General features: G+C 31.8%; 5 protein-coding genes and 1 non-coding gene across 15 annotated transcripts; 3 read left to right on the top strand and 3 right to left on the bottom strand.

Annotated features, from left to right (window-relative positions):
• Positions 1–1,706: 1,706 nt before the first annotated feature.
• LOC143346486 (E3 ubiquitin-protein ligase KCMF1) lies at positions 1,707–11,248 on the bottom strand. 5 transcript variants are annotated; one of them, XR_013080428.1, is made up of 9 exons: positions 11,005–11,248; positions 9,260–9,427; positions 9,032–9,171; positions 8,751–8,947; positions 8,119–8,311; positions 7,817–8,031; positions 6,994–7,432; positions 6,751–6,842; positions 6,065–6,203 (listed from the first exon to the last, which is right to left on the bottom strand). XR_013080428.1 is itself a non-coding variant. In XM_076774611.1 (8 exons), exons 1-8 carry the CDS (start codon positions 11,018–11,020, stop codon positions 6,021–6,023), a joined length of 1,533 nt encoding a protein of 510 aa, XP_076630726.1. In that variant the 5' UTR covers positions 11,021–11,248; the 3' UTR covers positions 1,707–6,020. The 5 variants fall into 5 exon arrangements, 3 of the variants coding, with proteins under 3 accessions (XP_076630726.1, XP_076630725.1, XP_076630727.1); XR_013080427.1 differs by having other exon boundaries at positions 6,067–6,203; positions 6,732–6,842; XM_076774611.1 differs by lacking the exon at positions 6,751–6,842 and having other exon boundaries at positions 1,707–6,203; positions 8,119–8,293.
• Positions 11,249–11,859: 611 nt separating this feature from the next.
• Positions 11,860–14,225, top strand: Dhpr (dihydropteridine reductase). Its single transcript, XM_076773967.1, has 5 exons — positions 11,860–12,015; positions 12,946–13,029; positions 13,107–13,353; positions 13,428–13,620; positions 13,694–14,225. The coding sequence occupies exons 1-5, from the start codon at positions 11,926–11,928 to the stop codon at positions 13,791–13,793; spliced, it is 714 nt and encodes a 237-aa protein (XP_076630082.1). The 5' UTR covers positions 11,860–11,925; the 3' UTR covers positions 13,794–14,225.
• A 311-nt stretch (positions 14,226–14,536) lies between these two features.
• Trnak-uuu (transfer RNA lysine (anticodon UUU)) lies at positions 14,537–14,609 on the top strand. The gene has a single exon. It is a non-coding gene; the product is annotated as a tRNA-Lys (tRNA).
• A 253-nt stretch (positions 14,610–14,862) lies between these two features.
• On the bottom strand, positions 14,863–15,937 carry Atpsyne (ATP synthase, subunit E). The gene is made up of 3 exons (XM_076774638.1): positions 15,777–15,937; positions 15,153–15,309; positions 14,863–14,997 (listed from the first exon to the last, which is right to left on the bottom strand). The coding sequence occupies exons 1-3, from the start codon at positions 15,828–15,830 to the stop codon at positions 14,951–14,953; spliced, it is 258 nt and encodes an 85-aa protein (XP_076630753.1). The 5' UTR covers positions 15,831–15,937; the 3' UTR covers positions 14,863–14,950.
• Positions 15,938–15,963: 26 nt separating this feature from the next.
• Slbp (Stem-loop binding protein) lies at positions 15,964–17,880 on the top strand. 6 transcript variants are annotated; one of them, XM_076774626.1, is made up of 3 exons: positions 15,964–16,487; positions 16,585–17,149; positions 17,224–17,880. In XM_076774626.1, the coding sequence occupies exons 2-3, from the start codon at positions 16,605–16,607 to the stop codon at positions 17,348–17,350; spliced, it is 672 nt and encodes a 223-aa protein (XP_076630741.1). In that variant the 5' UTR covers positions 15,964–16,487; positions 16,585–16,604; the 3' UTR covers positions 17,351–17,880. The 6 variants fall into 6 exon arrangements, with proteins under 6 accessions (XP_076630741.1, XP_076630742.1, XP_076630738.1 ...); XM_076774627.1 differs by having other exon boundaries at positions 15,965–16,473; positions 16,555–17,149; XM_076774623.1 differs by having other exon boundaries at positions 15,965–16,487; positions 16,568–17,149.
• Positions 17,881–18,011: 131 nt separating this feature from the next.
• On the bottom strand, positions 18,012–19,562 carry LOC143346491 (uncharacterized). The gene is made up of 3 exons (XM_076774618.1): positions 19,105–19,562; positions 18,628–18,901; positions 18,012–18,553 (listed from the first exon to the last, which is right to left on the bottom strand). The coding sequence occupies exons 1-3, from the start codon at positions 19,251–19,253 to the stop codon at positions 18,119–18,121; spliced, it is 858 nt and encodes a 285-aa protein (XP_076630733.1). The 5' UTR covers positions 19,254–19,562; the 3' UTR covers positions 18,012–18,118.
• Between the last annotated feature and the right edge of the window lie 340 nt (positions 19,563–19,902).

Raw genomic sequence — 19,902 nt, 5'->3', positions numbered from 1 at the left:
ATCATCGCGTCGGTAATTTTATTATGTACGTATTCGAGCAGGCTAGGAAAAAATCGTTAGCAAAATCCATGTACGTTGATAGACGTACTTTCCTGAGCGGCAGCTTCGTCAAGAGTAAAGGGGGCAATCCACTTTGTCCGACGAATGACAAACTTTGACCGCCTGTATCGATGAGCAAGGCCGAATTAAGGTAATCTGGTGGGTGCACAACGATCGTGCAAACTTAATACTATACCGATTATGTAGAGATCAGCCTTGCGTAATACGACTAGGACATCTATCGCCGATTCGTCCTACGAAAGTTTGCGACGTCAACTTTTGTTTGGCGCGAACGCAACGAAGGACGAACATCGTATCGAAGCTTGCACACACATGATATCGATGAATTTTTTCAGTTGTAATCTTTTTCTTCTTTTTTTCTTGATCATTTTTATTTCGTTTTTTTTCTTTTTTTTAAATTCTAAGCGATGCGTTACGCTTAATGCGGCCGTGCCAACGAACAAGTCCGTGATTTCAATAAGTTTGCAACAACGTTAATGCAGTGTGTAGGTCAATGTCTATATCCAAAGACGCATTTTCGGTCTCGTTTTTTCTTTTTTCTTTTTTTTTTCTTTCTCGATAGTCTTTCCCCAGCTACGGGGACAATCACTTTTGAGACAATCGAAGACCCCTTCAACCGAAAAGTTCTCAAAGCGAAAAATCTTGAAAGATAAAAGGGAAAAATGTGTTCTCTTTCTTACCCTCTCGTACAGGGGCGCACACACACGCGTAAACATATGCACACACAGTCTCTCTCTCTTTTTTTCTCCTCTGCTTGCTCGACGAACTAGAAAGGACTTTGTAGAGAGGCTTCGTCTCGTCAACTTTCTTTTTGATTCTACCCTCCTATCCCGTACACCACCCTTGATTAAATAAAATGATAATGTAAAAAGGAAATCGTGTCTAGGTGTTAAATGGCCACAGAAGCCGCTACGTATTTGTTAACCCGCTCATCTTTCTAATGTTGATACATACATATATATATATATGCGCTTTGCTAGCTCCTACAAATTTTTTCTATCGTGCACTCCTCCGTACACCACCCGCTTCTTTCCTTTGGCAAGGATTATAAGTAAAAGTTATCAAGCTTTTGTGGAAAATACCAATGACTCCTTAGGATATTATTGATAATAATACGTTCGAACGATCGATTTTACTTTTTCCCATCTTTTGGATCTAGACGAGGAAACGTCAACGGTATACGACATGATTTCGCCCATGTGACGAGATCTCGCGCGGATCCAACAACATTAGGCAATTTCGCGCGATACGTTCGACGAATTAATCGATGATTTTTATATATGTATACGTAGGAATCAATATCCCCTAAATTATTTAAACGCATTTACTTATTAAGTCTCATATTCTGTATTACCTCCGTTCGTCGCTTGAAGATTTCTTAATTGCCGTATTCATGTCGTATTCTTTCCGTAAACGATTACCACGAAATTCCTCGAGGAAAAGAAAACTCTGACGTGAGGAAGGCAGCGGCGACAGTTCTTGATCGTGCATACACGTATATATATATATATCACAGTACAAAAATACTGTGGAAAATATAGTATAATAAATATTCTTAATAAAAAAAGAAACGGAAGTTTCCTTTCTCACGTTTACAATTTTTTTTGGTTTTTTTTAACCCTTTTTCTTTTGTTTGTTATCAGATAGCTTATTGGCGATAGAGTACATTGATCCGAGAGTGATTTCAATCTAGTCGCGCGTCGTTAAACGGTAGAGTGTCATTTTTAATGTAAACGACACATCCCCTTCGTTAAAATTATCGTATCGGTATATTACAGTCAGACTCCTGTCCCGCTCGATTGGGCTACTATCTACATTACAAGCCCAAATATTATTATTTATTAATAAATCGATTATAACGATAAGAAACGGTATCGTGATAAGAGCGTACTATACGATAAATCATTGAGATTCAATTAAATTTCAGAATTTCATTTCTCCCTACAGTGTGAGAACGTGTTACGCAATATCACTGTCTCGGCTCCAAAATTTTTTTCTCCTCTTTTGCTGTTGTTTTTGTTTTCGGTGTACCTTCAGCCGCTTATTATTATTAAACTTTTCCTTTTATACGTGTACACACGTACGAGTGTTTTCAATTTAAACGATACGTACGCGGATCTACGCACAAACGCGACGTACTCCACTTGGGTGGACGTATGCGTAGGTGTTTACGAACGTTGCTTACGTGTGTATTCGTGTATACATATAAATATATATATGTATATGTATATCTATATGTATATATTTATTATTCATATATTTATATTAATACGGTAGGCAATGATACGTAAAATATTGTTTAAATACAAATCGAAATTTCGTTTCGTTCGAAGGAGAAAATCTCTTCGTCGAATAGAAAAGGGGAAAATGTCGTATGCATTCTATTCTTCCTTCTTTACGTAACGAGATCAAAATTTTACTTTTAACATCTGATTTTCATGAAATTCGTTGTCAAATTTTTGTTTCTTTACTTTTTTTCACGAAAATTCTCATTGTTTGATGTTCGTCGAGGCGCGGATAAGGGCGTGATAAAAACAACCGTTTAAGTCACGCAAAAATATCTTTTTCTTCTACTTGTTACTTCGTGTTCACAAGATCAATTAATTTTTTCTTTTTTTTTCCCTTCAATCCATTTGATTTTTTTCTTTTTTCTTTTCTACGGACAAAGGATATCTAGGAGAATCGTCGACATCGACAGAAAGCGGACAGAATTGCTTCCAAAGACCCTTTAATTTTTTCGAAAACTTTCGATACAATAATCGTAATCCTGGAATATTACGTAATGCATTTTTGTTTTCACTTCCTCTACGTCTACGAATTTTCAAGAAAAAACGAGTATTAAATTGTGTATTACGTTGTTAAGAGAAGAACAAAAACAAAACGGAGAGAAACACGAGAAACTTACGACGATACTCCGAGGCACCTTATCGTTCTTACGAATAAATATATATTATATACGTATAATATATATTTATATATAATGTAAAAAGCCATTTCGTTAAGATTATGCTGAAATTTCAGAATCGTAGTTACGGAAAAAATTGTAACAATAAAAGTCTAACAATATTAATACAGTATTCGACTGTTCGTACAGGCATTCGGTCACACTGTTCCACTGTCCCACTGTCAAGGTATGATTTAGGGACGCCCCTAGTACATCGTATAGTACATAATAGTGATAAAAATAATAATAATAAAAATAATATTAATAGCAAAGTAGGCATGTGTAAAAGTTTAAGATTTTACAATTCCGAAGTGACGTGGAAACAAGGGGGAACATAAACTCGCTACGCTTTAAAGCTCGAGAATAAAAACTAAACGCACGTTTCGAATTTTCGGCTTTATACCAACAAGTTATACGATATACATAGCAAATCGGAGTTGTTGTTATTATTAGCTTTATCTCTCATTGTGATTGATTATTGTATTATATGTGCGCGGAGTCTTGCTTCGTTCTAACGCGTAGGCTCGTATATTCCTCTTAAATTCTCTGGAGGGTGACTGAATCATTATTATAAATCGTTGAAGCGTGGCGATTAACGCGATCGATCTATCGTCTTTTCTCTTTTCAATAATATCCGCATTATTTTTTCAATCTCGGATATGCGCGTTTTTATTCAGTTTAGATCGATATACAAGTGTATCGTATCTTTAACGAAGTACCATGTGCAAAGATTTCGTCGTTCCAATTAAACACACACTCCTCAAAAAAGGTTCGAGTTTCCCCTTAATTTCTCAGGCATTCCGTGTTAAGGCAATTAGTATACTTTTTTTTTTTTTTCTTTTCTTTTCTTTACATTGTTACTTCCCTATTTTACACACCACAAACTACGGGACATAAATAATAATCGTTCGGTCGACTATTCAAAGTAAAAGGCGTGTATAACTAAATGATACATTCGAAAGGGATTAAGGTAACAAAAAAAAATAATAATAATAAAAAAAAAAGAACAAAACAGGGGGACGAGTGGAAAAAAAAACGAAACGTCTCGACTTTTAATACCTTTGGTTATTTGTAACGTTATTATTATAAATTCGATTTCGAATTTTATCTTCAAGAAAGCCAAACATGCGAGAGCATAAGACAATTAAAAAAAAAAAGAAAAACAAATGAAAAATCACACACTACATATTTCATTAAATTTTTTATCTGTTTATGTGTGTGTATATATATGGGCACACACCCACGCACACGCCCACACCCACACACTCCCGCGCGCGCGCGCCTCACACACACACATATATATATATTTATTTATATAATTTTACTTTGTTTTTTTTTTTTATCATCCACGGCTTGCAGATACACCCACAAATTAAAATAACGTAAGATGAGAAAGTATTATAAAGGAAATTAATTACAATACGAAATGTACACAAATGATAAACGAGAAATCTGTGAAAAAATTTAAGGGGAAAAAAAAAAAAGAAAAAAAGGGGAAGGTTGAGAGGTAAACGACGAATATAATTGAAACATAACTATTACTCGTTTTTGCGAACGTCTTCGATTGCACTACTACTTTCAGTAGACTCATCGTGAATTTCGAATGCATTCACGTGCGTCATACGCACATACTCGATGCATTGTTACTCGATATTCTCTTCCGTAACATACAAATTAACGAACATCCCCTATATCGTGAATTTTTCGACTTGATTAATTCGAAAAAACCAGAATGCAAACATTCACGACTTTTTTACAATTTTTGCACGTAGCAGACCCAAGTAAAACCTCTATTACCGCGAGAAAAAAAAAACAAAACACACGTACAAGTATTTATCTCGTTTCATATAGTAAAATGGAGCGATTAGATTCGCAAACAATCATTATGAATAAAAAAAAAATTGTATTTCGAAAACGCAACGTTGCGGTATACGCGTGAATCGAGAACACGGACAGAAATAAAGATGCGAATAAATACTTTCAGCAAATACAATTATATTTTCATAGAGAAAAGCGATACTTTTGATCAATACATTAAAGCTCAGTCTAATCCCTCCATTTTATAATACCAATTTCTAAGTAGCTTCAACAAGCTAGCCAAGGAATGGCTCGCCAACCTAATATTTATGATTATTGATTCTGTAACACCTATCTGAAATAATTTGATTAATTAGAATTGCTTGTACAATTGCCTACAATTTTTTTTTCTTTTTTTGCATAACAAAGCATCTATATACATTAATTTACGTAATTCTGCAAAGCATGTAGATGACTTTATTATTACGTAACGTTAAAATTATTTAGTCAATCGCCGCCATAAAACATTCCGCCCGACAATTATGATTTTTAAAATCTGAACAGACCAACCCAGGCAACGGTAGATTTTTAATTTTGTATAAAACGTGTTCGTATCTTAAAAATACAAAATGTATTAACAGCTGAACGTTTGAAAATCTACGCAACAACCAAAATAAATTTTACCAATTCGGATCCCCAGTATAAGAAAAAAAAACAAGAAAAACGTGGTGCGTATGACGGGCACGGTGTTTTCTTTTTTCAAGTTTCTGTCTTCGCGAGGCATTCGATGTTAAATGAACTAATGATTTTTTGAGTATTTTTTTCGCATCAACTGATCAACCGAACCTCTCTAACGTTTGTTCTAACGTTGCCCGATACAGCCACCAGATACAATTAATATGGAAGAACGTGGCAAGACTCACTGAGGAGCGTGTACGAGAAGTGTATATGACTGCAAGAAGTGAGTTATGTACATTATTTGCATGTGTCGGCGAATCAGCCCTTGCCCTTGTTCCATGTCACATAACGACAAAAGATGGCGAGATTAGAGTTTAAAAAGTGATAAGATAGGGAGGGTGAGGAGGAGGGCATTCGAATAATTATTAATATATAATATTATAATAATAACAATAATGATGAGGTGTTCTAAACAGTGCTAGGACTAGTGCTAGAGGGTCCTGTGAGGAATCAGGGTGGGTGGGTACGGGCTAAGGAGAGGTTAGTGTGGGGGCGGAGGTTCCGTAGATTGGTTTCTGCCATCTACAGCCCTAACCGGCTTCCTACGTGAAGGACCTGTTACTCCAACTGGACCAACTCCACCTCTAAGGTATGCTGGTGCCGGGGTTGCTATCGGTTCTCTGATAGATCTACTAATTGGTAGCGGTAGTGGTTGCTGCAATACCTATGTAACAGAATTACAAATACCGGATTATATTCATCGAGATCGTAATTCTCTGTATAACAAGGAACACCCATAAAGTGTCCCGCCCCGATTTTGACGAAACCTTGCAATTTATAGAGCAACAAAAAATAATGTATTCGTATTTTTTTTAACAACCGTAACTCAAGTTTAACGAGTGAAAATTGTTTAGAAAACTATCACAAACACAAACAAGTTTTTTTCAAACAAATTCTATATGACGTTCAATGGAAAATAATATCGGTAAAAAAATTAATAAAAAAAGTCAAAAAATCACTTTCACCACTTACACTCTCCAAATTTACGAAAAGACGATACAGCGAATTATTTTTATTTAAAATTCACAATTAACTACAAGTATATATTCGTTTTTATATTGATATTGTATACATATTGAGAATTAGAAACATAAAATTAGTAATCGTAGAAATCTCCTTTAGACAATAGACGGTAGTCAGTCTTACATGCGTAACGCGAACGACAGTATTTACAAGTGATTTTTTGACTTACTTATTCATTTTTTTTTTACCGATGCCTTGTATATCCAATAGTTTTGAAGATAGGATCGAAAGGTTGAAACCTTGATGGGTAGTTTCACCTCTTTAACTTGAGTCACCACAGCTAAAAAAAAATACGTATACCTTACTTTTCGCTGCTCTAGAAACCTGCAAAGTTTCATAAAAATCGACGAGCAACACACACCGCGAATATTACTTGTACGTAGTCTTCGACTGTCCATAATTATGTGTTTGATTAATTTATACATACTTACCAATGGCTGAGGTAATACACTGTGCATCAGTGTTTGAACCATAGGTGTATTCTGTGATGCAAGGTTATTCGAGTTTGGGGGTAATCCTTGGCTTTGTAGACCCGTCCCCATACTACCAGCAGCGGCCTGAACAATATGCGACTGTTGCGTAGAAGTTTGCGTTACGTGTTTACTCGTCGCTTGATCCCTTTTTGCTTCTTGAGCTAAACTTAATTTCTTCGTAGAAACCGTGGAGGAATTAGCATTTGGTGTTTCAGGACTGGTTGTGGCAGTAGTCGCACTCGACACTGGTGTTTGCACTGCAGACTGCTGCTGTATCAACTCCGGCAATGTTTGCGAAAGAGTTCCAACGATAAGTTCACGTGTAAAGAGGCTCCTATTCGCACTTTCGCGTTCAATGTCTTGTAACTGCGAGTCAGATAGAGTAGTCGTAATGCATCTGTAAAAATAAAAATATGAACAAAATTATAAGTAAAGATAAATTTGCTGTTTTATAAAAATTATAAAAAGTCACATATCCGTTTTACGCTCAATGGGATCATCTTAGAATATAGCTTTTGGCAGCCGATACACTGACCATGACATGCAGTTTTGCATGTTTCAGACAAAGAACCAGCATGTACATATTACGTACGAGTGTATGTGAACAGTTACACAGATATCACATATTTTAATAAATACTCATTTTCTTATTCCGTTAATGTAATTTGTCAAAAAGTCTATATTTCGAAACTAATTTAAATTTAAATAATCGATGTTACAGTAAACACTCAAAATAAATTTTGTTCGCTTTTAGGTGCATTATCATATAGCATTAACATACCTTGGCAACAGAAACATATAGTTCTGTGAATTGGTGGATAATACGCCGGACGGGTTAGCCACATTAGTTGCATTATTGTTACTACTCGTACTATTTGCTACCACACTGGTCATAGTACTAGAATGACCACCTATACTAGTAGTTCCTCCACCACTTACAGAACCAATAGGCTGAGGCTGCCTCCTAGGTAACCGTTCTAATTGTTGCCTAGCAGCCTGGAAATATATTTTTATTGTACTATGTATTCTAATTTAACAAAACTTCGTATAAAATGTTTACTATCAATATAAAATTATACACACTCTAACTTGTTGCCGCTCCAATTGTAGCTGCATTTGCAATTGTTGTAACTGTGATGGCGTTGATGAACTTTGACCAGTTGCTGCACCACTTCTACGAACACCGGATAATTGAGAAAGTAATTCTGCAATTGGATCGATACTATCCCGACTACTTGGACTCAATCCCCCGGACGAACTGAAATGCATATTGGACCTGCAGGTCCAATGACACGCCAATGAACATTATCTAAGATGAGATGACGATGATAAACTAAAGCTGAAATCTTATTCAATGTCCTTTTTAAAAATATTTAACTACAAAATGTATTTTAGATTTTAAGAAAAAATCGATTGCAATATCCAAATATGATTACTAATAAATTTTAATGAACGCTAAATAATGACTTGTAATATTAAGTATTACAGTGCAAATGAAAAAAATGTTATTTAATAAGATCACATGCATTCAAATATAACATATTTGATAAATTGGCACATTTATGTATACATAAAATTGACAGTATTTCATTTATGAAATATTCAAATAAACGATAAATATAAATAATTATGTCTCTAAATACAGTACTCTACCTCCAAGATATACTGTAATGTTTACATTAAATTTAATTTACTATGTACATTGGCATACATACCTGCGAGGTCGTGGCCCATTAACACCTCTAGATGAATTTGATATCCGTCTAGGATTGTGTCTACTTGTGGACGGTTCATCTAGGAAAGAGATCAGATCTCTTGGTCCACTACGATGCTCCACACTCAAGTGTGCTCCAAAATCGTCGGTCACGACATTAGGATCTGCTCCTGAGGTACATGCACATACTGGACAAACCTGTAGCGAAATTATAAATAGAAATTTTTTTGATAGCACAATATTATAAACACATAAGTGCACAAAATATGCAATTATACATACAACTTCAAAAGAAGTGTCCGGGTGATCTGCAGCAACATGTTCTTGTAATGTAGCTTCGGTAAAACCCATTCTTGTACAGAAAGGACAAGTTAAAGATTGTGGCTGCTCTATACTTACTCCTTCTCCACCATAATATAATTCTATCAATTAATAAAGGAAAGAATTAATTGTTATAACCGTGTTGTATATAAAGCAATCGTCGCATAAAAGATTTGACAATTGTCTCACCAAAGTCAGATCTAGTAAGTATACACTGCATAGCATGATCAGAGAGGTGACTTGTAGTATTGGCACCCCGTTCGTAGCAGCTGGCACACAAATCATAATCATAGCACACGAGGCACTTGTATCTGCGACCCTGAAAATTCCCCTTTAAGCAGGAGTCACAACTTACCCCTGGAATAAACATAATTGTACATCGATGCTTCATAAGTAATTCATATTTCATAATAATACAACTGAAATGAACATGCTACTAGACTCACAAAAATAAAAAAAAATGTTTACATACAATATCATATACAGTATCTGATAAATAATACACAAAGGAAAGATACTGCACAATGTATATATTTAGAATAAGAGCTTCAAAAGAAAAATACAGTTGTTCCTACAAAAGATATTTATATATACTGTATACATACATATGTGTGCAGTAACCTTGAACCAAATCTATAAAAAGTAACTTGCTTAAGTCTACTTTTAAATTTGTCTGCAAATTCATACAATTCTCATAACAACAGTTGTTTCATATTTTCATAAAGATACCGATATAATTTGATGAATATTAATGATTAATCTTGTATAAGCAATAAAAGTAATTATGAACAAATAATGTAAGAAAATCACATTGAAACAAATATTAAACAAATGAATAACATATAATTCTTGATAATTAACTACAGCACTAAATGCAGATCCTCTATTTTTCACATTGAATGTAATTATATTTGCGACTGGAATGTTATTCCATCCACAATATTTTTGTAACTTCATGCATTTCTTTACTGTTTACTATTTACTGAAACTCACATTTTGATATATAACACGCATATACACGCAACAAAGTAATATTTAACCATACAACTGTAACTTATGCACGCAACACATGACAATATATCAAAATAAGAATGGTACTGGCTTCTTGTATTGCACATGATAAAGATTAATGTATTTATATGAATATAATCAATAATAACACTTTTTATCCTTAATATGACAATTATAATTTCAATTATGTAACATGCATAGATGCAACTTGAATATAAAAAAACCATGTATATCAATTCTATTTACATGTCAGACTATAACTATTTTGGCTTTACTAGTATCATTGTAACATTTAATCTGGAAAAATCCAGCACACTGTATTGTTTAATATCAAAATTATGTTATTACAACATGATAAACAATGTTGCAATAGTTTAAAATTAGATCTAAAATTTAAAAAAAGGTCAACAAAAGAAACTAACTCGAGAATGAAGAATAAGAAGAATATGTTCCAATATGTTTTACAGGTCTAACATTATCAGAAAGAGAAGGGGATTGAACAAGAAAACTAATTTCAAAGGAGTCAGCTGGTAGAGTATTCTGACAGCTGGTCAACAAATATTTTTCCATTATTTTATTTATCTCATAAGGATAAGACATTAAAATGTGATGACATTGCAAAAAAATTCACTGAAATCATCAGAGAAGAACATTGCAAATTCACAGAAATTGGAGTAATTTTTTATAAGTGCTGCCATCTGGCCTCTGACATTAGATCCTTTGGTACAGGGCTCGCAAGAAATGTATTAAGAAAAATCTCATGCTTTGCAGATTTCGTAACCTCGACGACGAATCTGCATAAATTTTCTACGCGCACTTCCAAATTCTCATGATCCAAAAATTCTACCATCAATGTAAAACAAATTTAGCAAATGCAAATTCGAAGCTGACTTGCTGGTCGGGAACAGCACACACGTACGTACCTTCATGTCGATTCATTTTCCGTTTAAAATCTCATATACGCCGATAGCGCGGGGTCTCGCGATCGAACGGTTTACGAAATACGATTACTGTTCGCCACTGCGTTAGCTCTTCACGTCGCTCAGTGCAGCAGACACGATGGGAAAAACATTAATCGTCAAACAAAAAATTTTTCGTTAGAATTTCCAGCGTAAAACCTAACCCAACTAGGCTACCGTGACGTCACATTAGACCTACGCTCCCGGAGAACGTTGCGGGCAGGGTCTCCGTCATTGCGACGTTGCCACTTTCTTAATAAACATATGCGGGAAATTCAAATGTTACTAAGTGCAATCATTTGTTAAACGTTTTATTATTATATAAATTGAAGCAATTTCAGTTAATTGTCTTAGCGGTGCAAATTTTGTCTTTTTAATTCTTTAGAGGAAAATGATTTTATAAGTAGGACAAGCAACTATACACACGCTATAATAGACGACACTAAAGTGCATTAAAAATATTTGGAAGTAATAATTGACATTACTTTTATTTAAAATAAAACGATATTTCATTCAATTTCAAATAAAAATCATATTTTAATTCTTACTTCTATGCTACAGAAAAATATTTACTAGCATTGATCATGGTACATTAATGAGATCGTGGAAAGACAAATATGAAATAAATAAAACAGAATAGTACTAAATTAACGAATAATTGATTGTTAATTATACCGTATTAAAAAGTGTTCCCCGAGTATTTTTCGCTCGAAAGATACTAACTACGCGATCGACAATCTATTTTCGTAGTTCATGCCGAAATCTGGCAATCTGGCACTCCTTTTACGAACTTTTCCGAGAGTTTCTCGTACAACTTCGTACTTTTCCGTATGTGATCGCAAACTCCCGAAACCTATTTCGCGAAGTAACTTCATTTATCGAACAATGGCGACAACACTTGGACGCGTTCTTATATATGGTGGCAAAGGTGCTTTAGGTTCCACTTGTATTTCAAAATTTAAATCAAAAAATTGGGTAAGCAAACAATATTAAAACCTAAATAAAACTGAAAAATTCAGAAGACGGTTTCTTTACTACTGATTGTCGTATTTCTTGAGAAAAGTTCCCGGCTTTTTTCACAGTATGTTTAATATTAACTTTACAAATGTTAACGATTAGTTTCGTTCGACTAAAACCAAATTGTAGAGCACTTCTGTATGAGTAAGTAATTAATTTATTACATTTATTAATCACTAATTCTAACAACTGTTAAGTGAAAGTGTGCGAACACAGATTGACATTACGCAAGATTTATCTTGAAAGATATGTAAAGACGGATGTTTGTAAATTATTTAACTTTTTTTTAATTTTCTCGTATTTTAATTATAACGTCTACTCTAATAAACCACAGACAAAATATTTTTGAATGTATTTTAGTATTTAATTTTTCGCGGTTAAATTGTACTGTTTAAATTGTTCACAGAAATTTCGCGCACTATTTTGTATATTACGAAATACAATATTCTGTTTACTAATAGTAATTATTACACGCATATATATGGTATTTGTTTTATGTATTGTAGTTTATACATATATTGTTTTTTTAAATGTCCTCAAATGTGAATAATTATGTTTATAATTATTTAAGTTATTGCATAAATTGTACATACTTAAATAGTTAAAGAATGATATTGTATATGTATGTTTTCAAGAACGGAATGCAATAATTGCTCGGTAATCTTAAACTATGCAAGAAAGTTGTCAAGGTCATAACTACTGAACTAGATCCTTTCACAATATATCGTAACATGTATCTGACTAGTGATCTAAAACCTTGAAATTCTATCCTACTAAACTGTAAAATAATTACAAACTTTTATAAAATCGTATGTTATATATAACTAAGATTTTTTAAGGTAACAGCAATTACATACTTTTAAAAGTGTATTACTTGTATAATTACAGTGGGTTGGTTGCATCGATATGAAACCAAATGAACAAGCTGATGCAAATGTAATTGTAAAATCAGAGAACAACTGGGTTGAACAAGTAATTTTATAAATTGCTATATTAGATTAATCAAAAGTATATATTTGTATATATCAATGTTTTTATATATTATTTAGGAAGCTAATGTTTTACAACAAATTACAAACATTTTAAATGGAGATAAAGTGGATGCAGTAATTTGTGTGGCTGGTGGATGGGCTGGTGGAAATGCAGCCCACAAAGATTTTATTAAAAATAGCGAACTCATGTGGAAGCAGAGTGTATGGAGTTCAACCATTGCTGGTAGCATTGCTGCGCATCATTTAAAAGAGGGTGGATTTTTATCATTAACTGGTGCCAAGGCAGCATTAGTAGATACACCAGGTAACAAATTTTATTTAATATTATAAGTTATTTGTCTTTATTTGAGTATAAATTATATCATTTTATCAAAATAGGCATGATTGGTTATGGAATGGCCAAAGCTGCAGTTCATCAGCTTACCAAATCTTTGGCAGTCAAAGAAAGTGGTTTACCAAAAGATTCTTTAGTCTGTGCTATTTTACCTGTTACTTTAGATACGCCTATGAATAGAAAATGGATGCCTAAAGCTGATACATCTACCTGGACTCCACTTGAATTTGTAGCAGAGTGGGTAGTCTTTTTATCCCTGTTTCATGTTGTTCCTTTTGTCTATTATAAACTTTTGTATTTGACTTAATAGCCTCTTCTGGAAATGGTCACAAGGTCAAGATCGTCCTGTTACCGGCAGCCTTGTGCAACTCATTACCAAAAATAACAAATCAGAATTAATCGTTGCTTAAAGAGAGAAAACTGCATTTTTGGAAACAAGAATTTGTGGGTGCATTCATGACAATATACATACCTGTTGTAAATGTTGTTTTCTACTAATTAAATCTTATATCTTGGATATGTTTATGTTTCACGTTATATGTATTTAAAAAATATCTAATATTGTAATTTATATAAAAATCCAGTTTTGTCTATATCTTCCAATATTTACATTAATACTCTATATACATTTCAGTATGACAAACCTGTAACAATGTAAGTATGTAAGAAGAAATTACTTTGAAAGGATTTGTAACAAATTCTATATAATTTTCTATGTTTATTTTTATATGGATGTAATATATTTTATATAGTAAAACAATAAGTACTCTTACATTCCATAACTTATATGTTGTTTTGAGACGAAATGTAAAATAATAATGAAAAATATTAATGTTGTTAATCATTGTTATTAATAAATGTCAACAAATTAAATAAAAAATGATACTTTAACGCATTACATATAATAATTGTTTTTATTAAAAAATTGTGTATACCTTTTATTATCAGATTTTCATCTTTTTTTTTTAAATTACAATTTTAATATACGTAAACATTAACATATGAACTGTTTCTTAAATATATTCCAAGTTTAAATTGTAATGATGTAGTTAATTGTAGTTTGTACTAAGTAGTAGTTTGATTTGTAAATGTGTATATTGATTATAGACGTAAGTAGTAATAAATACATGTATTACGAATGTAACATTCAATCGCCCGGATAGCTCAGTCGGTAGAGCATCAGACTTTTAATCTGAGGGTCCAGGGTTCGAGTCCCTGTTCGGGCGAATTTTTTTTCGTACAGAAACTAATTACATTTAAATCAAATTGTACATTCGTATAACCAATGAATGTATAAATAATACAAAATATACTGTGTAGTAGAATGCAATAAATATTTGAACTAATTTATAAAAGTAGATAAGTATTAAAAAATTTAGAATAAAATATTGATGTTTGATATTTCATTGGGACAAGTTCAGAATTTTGCTTAAAATGTATAAAATGAAAAGGTTATGCTCAATCACTGAAAACTTTAACTTTATATAATCGATCTTTTATTTAGTAAATAAGAACACATTAATTTATTAATAATAAGAAATGTAGACTAACGAAACAATGGTATTTTTTATTTACTAGCAGGTGTCATAAGATCCTGAAGCATTTTTTCTTCGGCTAAAACAGAAAAATATATAATTATGATATAAAATTAAAATTAATATAAATATAATTGTATTGTTTCAAGAGGTATGTATTGGGTAATATATGAATTATTGAATTTATTACAGCTGATTTAGTTTCATTGGTAATTATTTTAATAATGCTCTTACCTATTCGTGCAAGTCTTTTCTCTTCTGCAAGTTTTGCATCTCTCATAGGCTTTTCTCTCAGTTCTTTCTCACGACGTGCATCTTCTATTTTAGAGAACCTACGTTGGTGGTAAAGTCCATATAAAATTCCCATTCCCAGAAGACTCCATCGAGCAAACTGTAAGAAACATAATTATTAAAAATAACTAAATAAAACATTTATTACAATATAGCCAAAGTCTTAATTAATCTAAACAAATAAAAAAATTGATACATTTTTCCAAGCCACTATTTTTTATTCATTTAAATTGTAAACAATATATGTTATTCAAGTAACATTTGTACAGTGTTTGATTGATCGAGAAGGTTAGAAATTATTTGTAAAGTCTTTGTAGACAATGAATCTCTAAACCTATAATATAACAAAGTAGACACGAATTAATATTTTTTACAATTATTTTCATGAATATTAATTTAAAATCATTTCATTAAACTCCATAAAAATTATGTAATATAATCGACTTAAATCAATACTCATAACAGGAAATAGTTTGATCAAGTTTTTTTGTGAACATCTTTCAAAATATTGTACGAATATAATTTTTTGACATTCGAAAAAGAATTGTAACAAATAACGGTACTAACTTTAATCAAAGGTGACACTCGCAGTGGTTTCGGACCTGCTTCGACCGACGACATTTTGCTACCAAGGGCTATACACTCAGTCACTGAGTCTCAGTGCACTCTTGCTGAAAGTGAGGTCACGCCTTATATCTGAGATATCCCGCGAATGGCGCTGATGTAGTACTTTTTTGTCGTCTTCATTATGAGAGTCTCGTACAGCGTAGTGTGTAGTTTGTGGTGTAGTTTCTCAGCAACCATTGTCCTATGAGGAATTTTGGTCGAAAACGATAAAATACTATCCACAACGAAGTTCATCGTCAAAAGAGGAAAAGCTATACCGCTAATATTTCCATAGTTTATCTGTATCCTCAATAACAACCTCTACATCTTAAGCTCAGTTCTATTAAAAAATAGACGCTCCGATCATGACTTTTATTTGTAAATTAAGCTTAACAGACGCAATTCTATGGGGTGTACAAATAATAAGATCGTTAAAAAAGGCGCGCATTGTAGAATTCGTAACACTTGTAGGAATTGTGACTGTTGAGACGAGTTTGTTTTGAATTAGGTGTAATTTGAGTAGGCTCGAAGCTCTTAAATCTCTTCGTCTTAAAAGAAAAAAAGCATATATTTTATTAAATTCTTAAATTTATCATTAAAATATATAATCAACGATTGTTTATTATGTCCTAATATAAAAGTTATTATATTCATTTAGGTTAGTTTTGTTAGGTAAGCTTGCTTCTCGTTGTATTTTAATTCTTTTACTGATTAATATATAGATTTTACGTTATGTCAGTTCTTACTCGTAGATCGTGTTATAATATAGCTTTCTACGATTTATATAAAATGGATCTAGACAGGCAAAAGTCATGGGTAGAATTGAATGACGAAGATGATGCTCTGCTTGATGAAGCCATTTGTATGAGCTCGAATGAGCTCGGTAAAATAATTGAGTCCACTAAGAAAATTGCAGAAACTCAAAGTGTTGAAAAAACAGAATCAATAGAGACAAATTTATGTAGCAATAATGATGTGAAACACGACGATGTTAGTTCAAATGTACAAGTTAACAATAAAACTACAGAAAAAAAGTACAGAGAAAATAAAATTAATAATGGGAATGCCATAAAATATGAAGATAATGTAATAAATAAACCAGAAGATTTACATAGTTTTCGCAAAAGGCCTGGAAAAAATTTTTATTACGAAGATACAAAAGTATCACGCACCAGGCGTTATAGCGATTCAAGTTCTACTACAAATTCTTCGGATGGTAGTAGAAAACGCATAGAATATGAAACAAATCCTAAGGTATTAGCACAAAGGCAAAAGGAAATAGATTATGGAAAGAATACCATTGGATACGATAGATATATTGAGACTGTGCCTAAGTAAAGATTTTATATACAGAATGATTAAAAATATATTCAAAAGTAGTGTATTTTATTAATAATATTCATTTTAGAGAAAAACGTTCAAGAGAACATCCAAGAACACCACCAAAGCATATTAAATACAGTAGAAGAGGATGGGATGGTATGGTAAGATTGTGGAGGAAACAACTTCATCAGTGGGATCCACCGCAAGAGTAATCCTGATTAAAATGAAATTGTGTTTGAACTTAATTTTATTACATAAGTATGTTACAGTGCTCTTTGCGGTTCCATGTTTTTTACATACATGTATAAGATTAGAATATAGGTAAATTAGATGAAACATAGTATAAAGTTTGCTATATTCTTACATGTAAATATTTAAATGTATTGAAAATATTTTATTGCAATATAAATTGTAAATTATTAATTTAAAATCTTTATTGGAACTGTCATCTAAATTTAGTATGCATAATTTCACGTTACTGTCTATGAAAATTGTCTAATTTGGAGATATTCGAGAAACACTTGCAAAGGATATTTGCAAATCCAAAAATTCAGATAATTTTCAAGTATTGTGTGATTGCAAATTCTTCCATAATAAAACCATTTGTTATAATGTGATTTGAGAGGATGAAATCACACCTTATAGATATATGTATAGTGCAGATTCTTCTTTCTCCTGGAATATCTTCAGAATAGCGAGAGATATCAAAAAACAGTTTCAATAAAAGGTGCATTTTTTTTATGTTTAAAAAATTAATAGAAAACATGTTGTTCGATTTAAACACTTACCCGCGTTCGATTAGTACAATTTTTTGAATTTTCAATTTTGTAATTGTCTTTTGTTAAACACGAAGTATTAAAAGACAGTATTATTTTCAAAATCTTTAGTTTTCCTTTTATTGTACATACTGAGTTACATTAAATACATATTTTTATTATTTACAAATGTATTTTGTACATTTAAATTGTATAAAGTGATTATCACTTAATGCTAAATTGTGATTCTAATTGTTTTAAAATGATATCAAGTTTCTGATTGGTCTTCTGTTCCATTTCTTCAATTCTTTTCATTACTTTTGTTTCCATATCGTAAAATTTATTGTCAATGTAAATTTTAAGATGAATAATATCATCTGATACTGCATTTTCACTGATACACTGTGCCGTCTCTGTTTCATTACTTTCTTTATTACTTTTATTTTTCGACGAACTTAAAACATTCTTACAATATGATTTGACATCGGAAGAGGCATTACATTCTTCATTATTCAAAGTAAGTTTAATTAGAAAATTTTTTATTATTTCAGGATTAAAAATGTCCGTTAGGAAATTTTTAGACTCATTAGTGCACTCTGTTAAATAGAGCTTTATACCATATATCCATATGACTGAATTTTTGCTCTTTGTTTTTGTAAACTAAAATGAAAATTCTAAATTGAATAACTTTCTCTGAAAACTTTTTAAAACTTCATTTTATGTAATTCTTATACCTTAATACTAGCTTCTGTGGCAGATGGAAAAATTGTTGCTTCTGCAAAATAAACTGAATTATCCTCAAATTCATCTACAAGGTCTGCAAATATTGTTGTTTCGTATTCTCCAAATTCTTTAAAAAATTCTAACACATATGCCTCTGAAACTATAGCAATACGAGATATCCTTTGTCGATTAGTCAATTTTATATCCAACATACATGGCTCGTTGGATTGAATTGGTTGTAAAGATATACACGTATCCAAGGAAACAATATCGTCAAAATTGGTCCTGTAAAGAGAGTCATATTGCTTTCTTAATCTTATAAAATTTATACAGAAAATATTAGTGAATACACTATTGAATATATATACAATAAATTTATGTCAAAGTAAAAATTAGTAGTGAACTTATGGAACAACATTTATATACATTTGTTATTTTTTTAAATATACGTTAAAATACTGGAAAAATTGTTTCTATATTTTTATTACTTCTCAAATTCTTGAGACGGAGCTGCTACGGTGAAGGCATCGTGAAATTGTTTATTGTTATTTATTTGCCAGTTGCACGAAATTTGTAAAAAGTCCTTATTTAATAATAACCGATTATCAACTTGTACATCGTTCGAAAGTTCCATCATACACAGCGACTAACAAATTCTGTTACGAATCAACGAATGCTAACATTATTACAAAATAAAGTAACTTTGATACTAGTTACTTTAATGGAGGTTATCCTACGCCTGTTTATAATCGAATAGAAGAACTGTTATCAAAATCACGTAATTATTTATTATATAAAAACTAAATAAATACAGTTAGTAATAATTATATTTTGAGCATTGTTGCCGAATGCTCTTAAATATTATTATTGCATACGTATCGTATCGAATACAACATATAATGAAAACTAACTAATTTGCTACGATGGCGCGAAATATTTCACTTTCTGAATAGATAAGAACAGAGTTGGACAATAATCATCTACATTTTAACGATTACCGAAAGTAATCATAGTAATCATATTCATTAATCGAATAATCGTCACAGAGAGTAATCTAATAATCTTGTACAATATTTGTAAATTTCTAATTGTACAATAAATGATTATTATACATCCATATTCATTATTGCAATAAAACCGAAATTTAAGCATACTGGAAATTCAAATATATTTTCCGAAATGATGCTCTTTAATACGATAAAATTTCTGTGGCTATATAAAAAATTATGTGAATCGCAAACGTTCACAATCAGTGACAGAATTCATTTGTATGAAATTTTAAATAA

Source organism: Colletes latitarsis, chromosome 10 (genome assembly GCF_051014445.1).
Source record: "Colletes latitarsis isolate SP2378_abdomen chromosome 10, iyColLati1, whole genome shotgun sequence".
Lineage (NCBI taxonomy): Eukaryota > Metazoa > Arthropoda > Insecta > Hymenoptera > Colletidae > Colletes > Colletes latitarsis.
Note: the sequence above shows the minus strand (reverse complement) of the source record. Positions and strands in the feature narration are given on the sequence as shown.